General features: G+C 42.5%; 1 protein-coding gene across 2 annotated transcripts in view; it reads right to left on the bottom strand.

The window, feature by feature from the left end:
- The window catches only part of mRpL38 (mitochondrial ribosomal protein L38), a 311,926-nt gene that overhangs the window by 175,714 nt on the left and 121,441 nt on the right, over positions 1–14,771 (bottom strand). For both annotated transcript variants that reach the window (XR_011714637.1, XM_071677979.1), the window contains exon 3: positions 89–297. Coding sequence is in view for 1 of the 2 variants with exons in the window: in XM_071677979.1 (XP_071534080.1) it covers positions 89–297 (209 nt within the window). In the remaining variant the exon portion in view is untranslated. The remainder of the gene's footprint in view (positions 1–88; positions 298–14,771) is intronic.

Here is a 14,771-nt window from a genome sequence, read left to right on the forward strand (position 1 = left end):
ATTTTCATAACATTGTAAGAAATGAATCATACACTCCGATTGAAAATTATGTCACATTTCCTTATTCCTTGATTATATTAAATCATACCTCCTTTGGCTTGATGATATTTCCCCTGAACACTGGCGATACCGTGTCAGCATCATAGTCATAGTGTATTTTCAGGATAACACGTGGGACAAAATAGGCATTGCCATACAAGTCAGTGAAGATCCCATAATGTTGTGCCAGAGTCCGAATATGATGAGGACCAGCAGTAGTTTCCCAAACTGCCTGAACCTCATCAATATCTAGTTTCACTGAAAAAAAAAGGAGACAATACAATAACATCTATACTGTAATATTTGGCACAGTTGGTCAAATTAGTTCCAGTTAAACACTTAAAGGTCCAACAGTAATTGACTTACTCCATAAAACTTCTGGTAGCTACAGTGTTCGGTTATGCTCTCTTGTTTTGTAAACAGAACCCAGTTGGGCCATTTACAAATGCATCCATTCCCAATATATCTATGATAGCCTTTCCCCCCCTTAAATTTGAAGTTAATAGTATATATAAATATATGAGAGTGGTGAGAGTAAGTTAGCTTCAAAAGGAGACTTGTGTGAGGAAGTACCAGGCGAGATTGAGTGCAGAATGGAAAAATGTGAGAGCAAGTGACATAAGGGGAATGAGGGAGGAATGGGATGTATATAGGGAAGCAGGGATGGCTTGCACAAAAGATGCTTGTGCCATCAGAAAGGTGAAAGGTGGGCAGATTAGAAAGGGTAATGAGGGGTGGGATGAAGAAGAACTGTTAGTGAAAGAGGAGAGGCATTTGGATGATTTGTGCAGGGAAGTAGTGCAAATGACTAGGAGATGTATAAAAGAAAGAGGCAAGAGGTCAAGAAAAAAGGTGCAAGAGGTGAAAAAGAGGGCAAATGAGAGCTGGGGTCAGAGTATCATTAAATTTCAGGAAGAATTAAAAGATGTTTTGGAAGGAGGTAAATAAAGTGCGTAGGACAAGAGAACAAATGGGAACATCAGTAAAGGGGGCTAATGGGGAGGTAACAATAAGTAGTGGTGAAGTGAGGAGATGGAGTGAGAATTTTGAAGGTTTGTTGAATGTGTTTGATGATAGAGTGGCACATATAGGGTGTTTTGGTCGAGGTGTTGTGCAAAGTGAGAGGGTCAGGGGGAATGGTTTTATTAAAAGAGAAGAGGTAGTGAAAGTTTGTGGAAGATGAAAGCTGGCAAAGCGGCAGGTTTGGATGGTATTGCAGTGGAATTTATCAAAAAAGGGGTGAATGTGTTGGTGACTGGCTGGTAAGGATATTCAATGTATGTATGGTTAATGGTGAAGTGCCTGAAGATTGGCAGAATGCATGCATAGTACCACTGTACAAAGGCAAAGGGGATAAAGGTGAGTGTTCAAATCACAGAGGTATAGGTTTGTTGAGTATTCCTGGGAAATCATATGGGAGGGTATTGACTGAAAGGGTGAAGGCACATAGAGAACATCAGATTGGGGAAGAGCAGTGTGGTTTCAGAAGTGGTAGAGGATGTGTGGATCAGGTGTTTGCTTTGAAGAATGTATGTGAGAATATTATTAATCATACTTTGTCACTGTCTCCAGCATTAGCATGGTAGTGCAAGGAAACAGACGAAAGAATGGCCCAACCCATCCACGTACACATGTATATACATACATGTCCACACATCCTATACATTTCAACATATACATACATATACATACATAGACATACAAATATACACATGTACATAATTCATACTTACTGCCTTTATTCATTCACATCGCCACCACGCCACACATGAAATGACATCCTCCTTCCCCCGCACGCGTGCGAGGTAGCGCTAGGAAAAGACAACAAAGGCCACATTCGTTCACCCTCACTCTCTAGCTGTTATGTATAATGCACCAAAACCACAACTCCCTTTCCACATCCAGGCCCCACAAAACTTTCCATTGTTTACACCAGATGCTTCACATGCCCTGGTTCAATTCATTGACAGCATGTCAACTCTGGTATACCACATCATTCCAATTCACTCGATTCCTTGCATGCCTTTCACTCTCCTGCATGTTTAGGCCCCGATCACTCAAAATCTTTTTCACTCCATCTTTCCCCCTACAATTTGGTCTCCCACTTCTCGTTCCCTCCACCTCTGACACATATATCCTCTTGGTCAATCTTTCCTCACTCATTCTCTCCATGTGGCCAAACCATTTCAATACACCCTCTTCTGCTCTCTCAGCCACACTTTTTATTACCACACATCTCTCTTACCCTTTCATTACTTACTCGATCAAACCACCTCACACCACATATTGTCCTCAAACATCTTATTTCCAACACATCCACCCTCCTCCGCACAACCCTATATATAGCCCAAGTCTCGCAACCATTCAACATTGTTGGAACCACTATTCCTTCAAACATACCCATTTTTGCTTTCCGAGATAATGTTCTTGCCTTCCACACAGTCTTCAACACTCCTAGAACCTTTGCCCCCTCCCCCACCCTGTGACTCGCTTCCGCTTCCATGGTTCCATCTGCTGCCAAATCCACTCACACATATCTAAAACACTTCACTTCCTCCAGTTTTTCTCCATTCAAACTTACCTCCCAATTGACTTGTCCCTCAACCCTACTGTACCTTGCTCTTATTCACATTTACTCTCAGCTTTCTTCTTTCACACACTTTACAAAACTTGCCTCCCACATCATATACTCTTAATACCTTCCACAGAGCATCTCTATCAACTCTATCATATGCCTTTCTCAGGACCACAAATGCTACTTACAAATCCATTTGTTTTCTAAGTATTTCTCATATACATTCTTCAAAGCAAACACCTGATCCACACATCCTCTACCACTTCTGAAACCACACTGCTCTTCCCCAATCTGGTGCTCTGTACATGCCTTCACCCTCTCAATCAATACCCTCCCTTAATTCTCCAGGAATACTCAAAAAGCTTATACCTCTGTAATATGAACACTCACCTTTACCCCTTTCCCTTTGTACAATGGCTCTATGCATGCATCCCAACAATCCTTAAGCACTTCACAATGAGCCATACATACATTGAATATCCTTACCAACCAGTCAAGAACAGTCACACCCCCTTTTCTAATAAAGTCCATTGCAAATCCATCCAAACCTGCTGCACTGCCAGCTTTCATCTTCTGCAAAGCTTTTACTACCTCTTCTCTGTTTACCAAACCATTCTCCTTGACCCTCTCACTTCGCACACCACCTCAAACAAAACACCCTATATCTGCCACACTATCATCTAACACATTCAACAAACTCACTCCATTTTCTCACATCACCACTACTTGTTATTACCTCTCCATTAGCCCCATTTCACCAATGTTCCCTTTGTTCTCTTGTCTTATGCACTTTATCTACCTTCTTCCAAAACATCTTTTTATTCTCCCTAAAATCTCATGATACTCTCTCACCCCAATTCTCATTTGCCCTCTTTTTCACCTCTTGCACCTTTCTCTTGACCTCTTGCCTCTTTCTTTTATACATCTCCCAGTCATTTGCACTATTTCCCTGCAAAAACTGTCCAAATGCCTCTCTCTTCTCTTTCACTAACAATCTTACTCCTTCATCCCACCACTCACTACCCTTTCTAATCTCCCCACCTCCCATGCTTCTCATGCCACAAGCATCTTTTGTGCAAGCCATCACTGCTTCCCTATATATATCCCATTCCTCCCCCACTCCCCTTATGTCCTTTGCTCTCACTTTTTTCCATTCTGCACTCAGTCTCTCCTGGTACTTCCTCATGCAAGTCTCCTTCCTAAGCTCACTTACCCTCACCACTCTCTACACCCCAACATTTTCTCTTCTTTTCTGAAAACCTCTATAAATCTTCACCTTCGTCTCAACAAGATAATAATCAGACATCCCTCCCGTCACACCTCTCAGCACATTAACATCCAAAAGTCTCTCTACATAATCCAATAACGCTCTCTGGCCATCTCTCCTACTTACATACGTATACTTATGTATATCTCTCTTTTAAACCAGGTATACTCAATCACCAGTCATTTCTCAGCACACAAATCTACAAGCTCTTCACCATTTCCATTTACAACACTGAACATCTCATGTACACCAATCATTCCCTCAAATGCCACATTACTCACCTTTGCATTCAAATTATCAATCACTATAACCAGGTCTCGTGCATCAAAACTGCTAACACATTCACTGAGCTGCTCCCAAAACACTTGCCTTTCATAATCATTCTTCTTATGCCGAGGTGCATAGGCACCAATAATCACCCATCTCTTTCCATCCACTTTCAGTTTTACCCATATCAATCTAGTTTACTTTCTTACACTCTATCACATACTCCCACAACTCCTGCTTCAGGAGTAGTGCTACTCCTTTGTTTGCTCTTGTCCTCTCACCAACCCCTGACTTTACTCCGAAAACATTCCCAAACCAATCTTCCCTTTTACCTTTGAGCTTCATTTCACTCAGAGCCAAAACATCCAGGTTCTTTTCCTCAAACATACTACCTATCTCCCCTTTTTTCTCATCTTGGTTACATCTACACACATTTAGACACCCTAATCTGAGCCTTCGAGGAGGATGAGCATTCCCCGCGTGACTCCTCTTATTTCCCCTTGCAGAAAGTTAGAATACAAGGAGGGGAGGGTTTCTAGCCCCCCGCTCCCATCCCCTTCTACGACATGCGGGGAATGCGTCGGAAGCATTCTTTCTCCCCTATCCCCAGGGATATGTGAGAAATACTTAGAAAAACAGATGGATTTGTATGTAGCATTTATGGCCCTGAAGAAGGCATATGACAGAACTGATAGAGATACTCTGTGGAATGTATTAAGAGTATATGGTGTCAGAGGTAAGCTGCTAGAAGCAGTGAAACATTTTCATCAAGGATGTACGGCATGTGTATGAGTAGGGAGGGAGGAAAGTGATTGTTTCCCAGTGAATGTTGGTTTTTGGCAGGGGTGTGTGATGTCTCCATGGTTGTTTAATTTGTTTATGGTTGGGGGTTTTGGGGAGATGAATGCAGGAGTTTTGGAAAGAGGAGCAAGCATGAAGTCTGTTGTGGATGAGAGGGCTTCGGAAATGAGTCAGTCAAAGTTCCCTGATGATACAGCACTGGTGGCTGATTCAGGTGTGAAACTGCATTAGTTGGTGACTGAGTTTGGTAAAGTGTGTGAGAGAAGCTGAGAGTAAATGTGAATAAGAGCAAATTATCAGGTTCAGTAGGGTTGAAGGACTGAAGAACAAGTAAATTGGGAGGTAAGTTTGAGTGGAGAAAAACTGAATGAAGTGAAGAAACATGTTTTAGATATCTGAGAGTGGATTTAGCTGTGGATGGAACCATGGAAGCGGGAGTGAGTCACATTATAGGGGAGGGGGCGAAGGTTCTGAGAGCATTGAACAATGTGTGGAATGCGAGAACGATATCTCGGGGAGCAAAAATGGGTATGTTTGAAGGAAGAGTGGTTCCAAAAATGTTATATGGTCGCGAGGCATGAGCTATAAACAGGGGTATGTGGAGGAGGGTGGATGTGTTGGAAATGAAATGTTTAAGGACAACATGTGGTGTGAGGTGGTTTGATCGAGTAAGTAACAAAAGGGTGAGAGAGATATGTGGTACTAAAAAGAGTGTGGGTGAGAGAGCAGAAGAGGGTGCATTGAAATGGTCTGGTCACATGGAGAGAATGAGTTAGGAAAGACTGACAAAGAGGATATATGTGTCAGAGGTCGAGGGAACGAGAAGTGGGGAAACCAAATTGGAGGTGGAAGGATAGAGTGAAAAAGATTTTGAGCGATCAGTGCCTGAACATACAGGAAGGTGAAAGGCATGCAAGGAATAAAGTGAAATGGAACAACGTGCTATACTGGGGTCGATGTGCTGTCAATGGATTGAACCAGGGCATGTGAAGTGTTTGGGGTAAACCATGGAAAGTATTGTGGGGCCTGGATGTAGAAAAGGAGCTGTGGTTTCATTGCATTACACATGACAGCTAGAGACTGAGTGTGAATGAATGTGGCCTTTGTTGTCTTTTCCTAGCGCTACCTCGCGCGCATGAGGGGGAAGGGAGGTGCTATTTCATGTGTGGCGGGGTGGCGACAGGAATGGATGAAGGCAGCAAGTATGAATATGTACATGTGTATGTATGTATATGTCTGTGTACGTATATGTATGCATACGTTGAAATGTATAGGTATGTATATGTGAGTGTGTTAGCGTTTATGTATATACATGTGTATGTGGGTGGGTTGGGCCATTCTTTCATCTGTTTCCTTGTGCTATCTTGCTGATGCGAGAGACAGTGACTAAGTATAATAATAATGATAATAATAACAATATGATAAATATTTAAGCAGTTCTTACAAGGAAGAAGTGCAAATGATTGGTAGATGTATAAGAGAAAGTGGCAGGAGGTCAAGAGAAAGGTGCAGGGGTTATAAAAGTGGGAAAATGAAAGTTGGGGTAGAGAGTATCATTAAACTTAAGGGAGAAATAAAAGATGTTTTGGAAGGTGGTAAACAATATGTAAAAGAAAGGGAACAAATGGTGATATCAATGATGGAAGCAAAGGGGGAAATGATAACAGGTATTGATAAAGTATTTTGAAGGATTGTTAAATGTGTTTGATTATACAGTGGTAGATGTAGTGTATTTGTGTTGGGGTGGTATACAAAGTGAGAGGGTCAGGGAGAGTGGTTTACTGAAAAGAGGAGAGGTGGTGACAGCCATGTGGAAAATGAAATCCAGCAAGGCGGCAGGATTGGATGGTATTGTAGTTGTTAACTGGTTGGCAGGGATATTCAATGCATGTATGGATCACAGTGAAGTGCATAACGATTGGAGGAATGTATGGATAGTCCCACTGTATAAAGGCAAAGACGATTAAGGTGAATGTTCAAACTACAGAGGAATAAGTTTGTTGAGTACATCTGGAAAATCATATGGGAGGGTATTGACTGAGAGGGTGAAAGCATGTAAAGAGCACCAGATTACAGAGGTGCTGTGTAGTTTCAAAAGGATGCGTGGATCAGGTGTTTGCCTTGAAGAATGTGTGAGAAATGCTTAGAAAAACAGATTGATCTGTAAGTGACACTTATAGATCTGGAGAAGGCATATAACAGGGTTGATAGAATTGCTTTGCAGAAGGTCTTAAGAATATATGGTGTGGGAGGTAAGCTGCTAGAAGCAAGGTCTTAAGAATATATGGTGTGGGAGGTAAGCTGCTAGAAGCAGAGAAGTTTTCATAACAGGTGAAATGCATGTGTACAAGTAGGAAGAGAGGAGAATGATTGGTTCACGGGGAAGGTTGGTCTGCAGCAAAGGTGTGTGATATCGCTATGGTTGTTTAATTTGTTTATAGATGGGGTGGTTAGGAAGTTAAATGTAAGAGTTTTGGAAAGAGAGGTGAGTATCTAGTTTATTGGGTATGAAAAGGCTCGGGAAGTGAGTCAGATTTTGTCTGCCGTTGACACAACACTGGTGGCTGATTCAAGTGAGAAACTGCAGAAGTTGGTGACTGAGTTTGGAAGAATGAGTGGAAGGAGAAACCTGAGAATAAATCTACACAAAAGCAAAGTTCATAGGTTAAGCAGGGGTGAGGGAACAAGTTGGGATGTAAGTTTGAATGGAGAAAAAATGGATGGAGTGAAGTGTTTTAGATGTTTGGGGATGGACTTGGCAGCAAATAGAACCATGGAAGTGGAAGTGAGTCACAGGGTGGAGGAGGGGGTGAAGGATATGGGGAGCAATGAAGAATGTGTGGAAGGAAAGTTATCTCAGAGAGCATAAATGGGTATGTTTCAGGGAATAGTAGTTCCAACAATATTATATGGATGCAAGGCATGGGATATTGATAAGGTTGTATGGAGGGGGGTGGATATGTTGGAAATGAGATGTTTAAGGACAATATGTGGTGTGAAGTGGTTTGATTAAGTAATGATAGGGTGAGCAAATGTATGCAAACAAAAAGAGTGGGGATGAGAGAGCAGAAGAGAGTGTGTTGAAATGGTTTGGACAAATGGAGAGAATGAGCAAGAAAAAACTGACAATGAGGATATACGAGTCAAAGGTGGGGGGAACAAGGAGAAACAGAAGACCAAATTGGAGGTGGAAGGATGGGAATGTAAAAGATTTTGAGTGATCAGGGACTGAACATACAGGTGAGTGAGAAGGGCACAAGGAATAGAGTGAACTGGAACAATGTGGTATACAAGGGCTGCCATGCTGTCAATGGACTGAACCAGGGCATGTGAAATATCTGGGGTAAACCATGGAAAGGTCTGTGGGGCCTGGATGTGGATAGGAAGCTGTATTTCTGTGCATTACACCTGACAGACAGAGACTGAGTGTGAATGAGTGTGGCCTTTTTTGTCTCTTCCTGGGACTACCTTGCTGAATTAGGGGATATTGATGCTGTTTCCTGTGGGGTGGGGTAGTGCCCGGAAAGGATGAGGGCAAGCAAATATGATTAAGTACATGTTATGCCAAGCAACCACAAATTGTCCACATGGGTGGCTGAGTTTGTGGCACCTTACCTTTCTTATGGTTAGGTGTTACACAAACTTTGTTTCAAGTGCAAGTGTATGAAGTCTGTTGGGGATGAGAGAGCTTGGGAGGTGAGTCAGTTGTTGTTCGCTGATGATACAGCACTGGTGGCTGATTCATGTGAGAAACTGCAGAAGCTGGTGACTGAGTTTGGTAAAGTGTGTGGAAGAAGAAAGTTAAGAGTAAATGTGAATAAGAGCAAGGTTATTAGGTACAGTAGGGTTGAGGGTCAAGTCAATTGGGAGGTGAGTTTGAATGGAGAAAAACTGGAGGAAGTGAAGTGTTTTAGATATCTGGGAGTGGATCTGGCAGCGGATGGAACCATGGAAGCGGAAGTGGATCATAGGGTGGGGGAGGGGGCGAAAATTCTGGGGGCCTTGAAGAATGTGTGGAAGTCGAGAACATTATCTCGGAAAGCAAAAATGGGTATGTATGAAGGAATAGTGGTTCCAACAATGTTGTATGGTTGCGAGGCGTGGGCTATGGATAGAGTTGTGCGCAGGAGGATGGATGTGCTGGAAATGAGATGTTTGAGGACAATGTGTGGTGTGAGGTGGTTTGATCGAGTGAGTAACGTAAGGGTAAGAGAGATGTGTGGAAATAAAAAGAGCGTGGTTAAGAGAGCAGAAGAGGGTGTTTTGAAGTGGTTTGGGCACATGGAGAGGATGAGTGAGGAAAGATTGACCAAGAGGATATATGTGTCGGAGGTGGAGGGAACAAGGAGAAGAGGGAGACCAAATTGGAGGTGGAAAGATGGAGTGAAAAAGATTTTGGGTGATCGGGGCCTGAACATGCAGGAGGGTGAAAGGAGGGCAAGGAATAGAGTGAATTGGAGCGATGTGGTATACCGGGGTTGACGTGCTATCAGTGGATTGAATCAAGGCATGTGAAGCGTCTGGGGTAAGCCATGGAAAGCTGTGTAGGTATGTATATTTGCGTGTGTGGACGTATGTATATACATGTGTATGGGGGGGTTTGGGCCATTTCTTTCGTCTGTTTCCTTGCGCTACCTCGCAAATGCGGGAGACAGCGACAAAGTATAATAAATAAATAAATAAATCAACTTCAGGCTATGTGTATAAAGTGTATCTGAAACATAAATGGATTTTGTGTTTAGAGTTGGGTCCCATCCACAAAATATCTCATTATGCATGTGGAAATATTTCAAAATCCGAAAAACCCAAAATCCAAAACACTTCTGATCCCAGGCATTTCAGTTAAGGGATACTCAAACTGTAAGCAATTGAATATATTACTTTATTCCATTATTTTCATTTATCTATTTATTTATTAATTTTGCTTTGTTGCTGTCTCCCGCGTTAGCGAGGTAGCGCAAGGAAACAAACGAAAGAATGGCCCAATCCACCCACATATACATGTGTATACATACACGTCCACACACGCAAATATACATACCTATAAATCTCAATGTACACATATATATACACACACAGATATATACATAGATACACATCTACATAATTCATACTATCTGCCTTTATTTATTCCCATCGCCACCTCGCCACACATGGAATAACAATCCCCTCCCCTCTCATGTGTGCGAGGTAGCGCTACGAAAAGACAACAAAGGCCCAATTCGTTCACACTCAGTCTCTAGCTGTCATGCAATAATACACCGAAACCACAGCTCCCTTTCCACATCAAGGCCCCACAGAACTTTCCATGGTTTACCCCAGACGCTTCACATGCCCTGGTTAAATCCATTGACAGCACGTCGAAACCGGTATACCACATTATTCCAATTCACTCCATTCCTTGCATGCCTTTCACCCGCCTGCATGTTCAGGCCCCAATCACTCAAAATCTTTTTCACTCCATCTTTCCACCTCCAATTTGGTCTCCCACTTCTCCTCATTCCCTCTACCTCCGACACATATATCCTATTGGTCAATCTTTCCTCACTCATTCTCTCCATGTGACCAAACCACTTCAAAACACCCTCTTCTGCTCTCTCAACCACACTCTTTTTATTACCACGCATCTCTCTTACCCTATAATTACTTACTCGATCAAACCACCTCACACCACATACTGTCCTCAAACATCTCATTTCCAGCACATCCACCCTCCTCCGCACAACTCTATCTATAGCTCACGCCTCGCAGCCATATAACATTATTGGAACCATTATTCCTTCAAACATACCCATTTTTGCTTTCCAAGATAATGTTCTCGACTTCCACACATTCTTCAACGCTCCCAGAACTTTCACCCCTCCCCCACACTATGATTTACTTCTGCTTCCATGGTTCCATCCATTGCCAAATCCACTCCCAGATATCTAAAACACTTCACTTCCTCCAGTTTTCCTCCATTCAAACTTACCTCCCAATTGACTTGTCCCTCAACCCTACTGTACCTAATAACCTTGCTCTTATTCATATTTACTCTCAGCTTTCTTCTTTCACACACTTTACCAAACTCAGTCAACAGCTTCTGCAGTTTCTCACATGAATCAGCCACCAGCGCTGTATCACCAGCGAACAACAACTGACTCACTTCCAAGCTCTTCATCCACAACAGCCTGCATAATTGCCCCTCTTTCCAAAACTCTTGCATTCACCTCCCTAACACCCCATCCATAAACAAATTAAACAACCATGGAGACATCACATACCCCTGCCGCAAACCTGTATTCACTGAAAACCAATCACTTTCCTCTCTTCCTACACGTACACATGCCATACATCCTCGATAAAAACTTTTCACTACTTCTAACAACTTACCTTCCACACCATATATTCTTGATACCTTCCACAGAGCATCTCTATCAACTCTATCATATGCCTTCTCCAGATCCATAAATGCTACATACAAATCCATTTGCTTCTCTAAGTATTTCTCACATACATTCTTCAAAGCAAACACCTCATCCACACATCCTCTACCACTTCTGAAACCACACTGCTCTTCCCCAATCTGATGCTCTGTACATGCCTTCACCCTCTCAATCAATACCCTCCCATACAATTTCCCAAGGAATACTCAACAAACTTATACCTCTGTAATTTGAGCACTCACTCTTATCCCCTTTGCCTTTGTACAATGGCACTATGCAAGGAAGCACTCTATCAATCCTCAGGCACCTCACCATGAGACATACATACCTTAAATAACCTTACCAACCAGTCAACAATACAGTCACCCTCTTTTTTAATAAATTCCACTACAATACCATCCAAACCTATTGCCTTGCCGGCTTTCATCTTCTGCAAAGCTTTTCCTACCTCTTCTCTGTTTACCAAATCATTTTCCCTAACCCTCTCACTTTGCACACCACTTCAAACAAAACACCCTGTATCTGCCACTCTATCATCAAACACAATCAAAAACCTTCAAAATACTCACCCCATCTCCTTACATCACCACTACTTGTTATCACCTCCCCATTCGCCCCCTTCACTGAAGTTCCCATTTGCTCCCTTGTCTTACGCACTTTATTTACCTCCTTCCAAAACGTGTTTTTAGTCTCCCTAAAATTTAATGATACTCTCTCACCCCAACTCTCATTTGCCCTTTTTTTCACCTCTTGCACCTTTCTCTTGACCTCCTGCCTCTTTCTTTTATACATCTCCCACTCATTTGCACTATTTCCTTGCAAAAATCGTCCAAATGCCTCTCTCTTCTCTTTCACTAATAATCTTACTTTTTATCTCACAACTCACTACCCTTTCTAATCTACCCACCTCCCATGCTTCTCATGCCACAAGCATATTTTGCACAAGCCATCACTGCTTCCATAAATATATCCCTTTCCTCCCCCAATCCCCTTACATCCTTTGTTCTCACCTTTTTCCATTCCGTACTGTGTCTCTCCTGGTACTTCCTCACACAAGTATCCTTCCCAAGCTCACTTACTCTCACCACTCTCTTCACCCCAACATTCTCTCTTCTTTTCTGAAAACTCATACAAATCTTCACCTTCGCCTCCACAAGATAATGATCAGACATCCCTCCAGTTGCACCTCTCAGCACATTAACATCCAAAAGTCTCTCTTTTGTGCACCTATCAATTAACATGTAATACAATAATGCTCTCTGGCCATCTTTCCTACTTCCATACGTATACTCATGTACATCTCTCTTTTTAAGCCAGGTAATCCCAATCACCAGTCCTTTTTCAGCACATAAATCTACAAGCTCTTCACCATTTCCATTTACAACACTGAACACCCCATGTACACCAATTATTTCCTTCAACTGTCACATTACTCACCTTTGCATTCAAATCACACATCACTATATCCCGGTCTTGTGCATCAAAACCACTAACACACTCACTCAGCTGCTCCCAAAACACTTACCTCTCATCTTTCTTCTCATGCCCAGGTGCATATGAACCAATAATCACCCATCTCTCTCCATCCACTTTTAGTTTTACCCATGTCAATCTAAAGTTTAATTTCTTACACTCTATCACATACTCCCACCACTCCTGTTTCAGGAGTAGTGCTACTCCTTCCCTTGCTCTTGTCCTCTCACTAACTACTGACTTTACTCCCAACACATTCCCAAACCACTCTTACCCTTTACCCTTGAGCTTCATTTCACTCTGAGCCAAAACATCCAGGTTCCTTTCCTCAAACATACTACTTATCTAACCTTTTTTCTCATCTTGGTTACATCCATACACATTTAAACACCCCAATCTGAGCCTTTGAAGAGGATGAGCACTCCCTGTGTGACTCCTTCTTCTGTTTCCCATTTTAGAAAATTAGAATTCAAGGAGGGGAGGGTTCTAGCTGCCCGCTTCTGTCCCCTTTAGTCACCTTTTACGACACGTGAGGAATGCATGGGAAGTATTCTTTCTCCCCTATCCCCAGGGATATATTTCATATATTTTCTATACAAATGAATTATCCCTGGGGATAGGGGAGAAAGAATACTTCCCACGTATTCCCTGCGTGTCGTAGAAGGCGACTAAAAGGGGAGGGAGCGGGTGGCTGGAAATCCTCCCCTCTCGTTTTTTTTTTTTTTTTTTTCCAAAAGAAGGAACAGAGAAGGGGGCCAAGTGAGGATTTTCCCTCTAAGGCCCAGTCCTCTGTTCTTAACGCTACCTCGCAAATGCGGGAAATGGCGAATCGTATGAAAAAAAAAAAAATGAATTATGTAGCATTTATGGATCTGGAGAAGGCATATGATAGAGTTGATAGAGATGCCCTGTGGAAGGTATGAAGAATATATGGTGTGGGAGGCAAGTTGTTAGAAGCAGTGAAAACTTTTTATCAAGGATGTAAGGCATGTTTATGTGTAGGAAGAGAGGAAAGTGATTGGTTCTCAGTGAATGTAGGTTTGCGGCAGGGGTGTGTGATGTCTCCATGGTTGTTTAATTTGTTTATGGATGGGGTTATTAGGGAGGTGAATGCAAGAGTTTTGGAAAGAGGGGCAAGTATGAAGTCTGTTGTGGATGAGAGAGCTTGGGAAGTGATTCAGTTGTTGTTCGCTGATGATACAGCACTGGGGGCTGATTCATGTGAGAAACTGCAGAAGCTGGTGACTGAGTTTGGTAAGGTGTGTCAAAGGAGAAAGTTGAGAGTAAATGTGAATAAGAGCAAGGTTATTAGATACAGTAGGGTTGATGGTCAAGTCAATTGGGAGGTAAGTTTGAATGGAGAAAAACTGGAGGAAGTGAGGTGTTTTAGATATCTGGGAGTGGATTTGGCAGTGGATGGAACCATGGAAGTGGAAGTTAATCACAGGGTGGGGGAGGGGGCGATAATTCTGGGAGCGTTGAAGAATGTGTGGAAGTCGAGAGCATTATCTCGGAAAGCAAAAATGGGTATGTTTCAAGAAATAGTGGTTCCAACAATGTTGTATGATTGCGAGGCGTGGGCTATGGATAGAGTTGTGCGCAGGAGGATGGATGTGCTGGAAATGAGATGTTTGAGGACAATTTGTTTTGTGAGGTGGTTTGATCGAGTAAGTAATGTAAGGATAAGAGAGATGTGTGGTAATAAAAAGAGTGTGGTTGAGAGAGCAGAAGAGGGTGTTTTGAAATGATCTGGTGACATGGAGAGAATGAGTGAGGAAAGATTGACCAAGAGGATATATGTGTTAGAGGTGGAGGGAACGAGGAGAAGTGGGAGACCAAATTGGAGGTGGGAAGATGGAGTAAAAAGGTTTTGAGTGATCAGGGGCCTGAACATGCAGGAGGGTGAAAGGCGTGCAAAGAATAG

The sequence above is a fragment of the Panulirus ornatus genome, chromosome 26, assembly GCF_036320965.1.
Source record: "Panulirus ornatus isolate Po-2019 chromosome 26, ASM3632096v1, whole genome shotgun sequence".
NCBI lineage: Eukaryota > Metazoa > Arthropoda > Malacostraca > Decapoda > Palinuridae > Panulirus > Panulirus ornatus.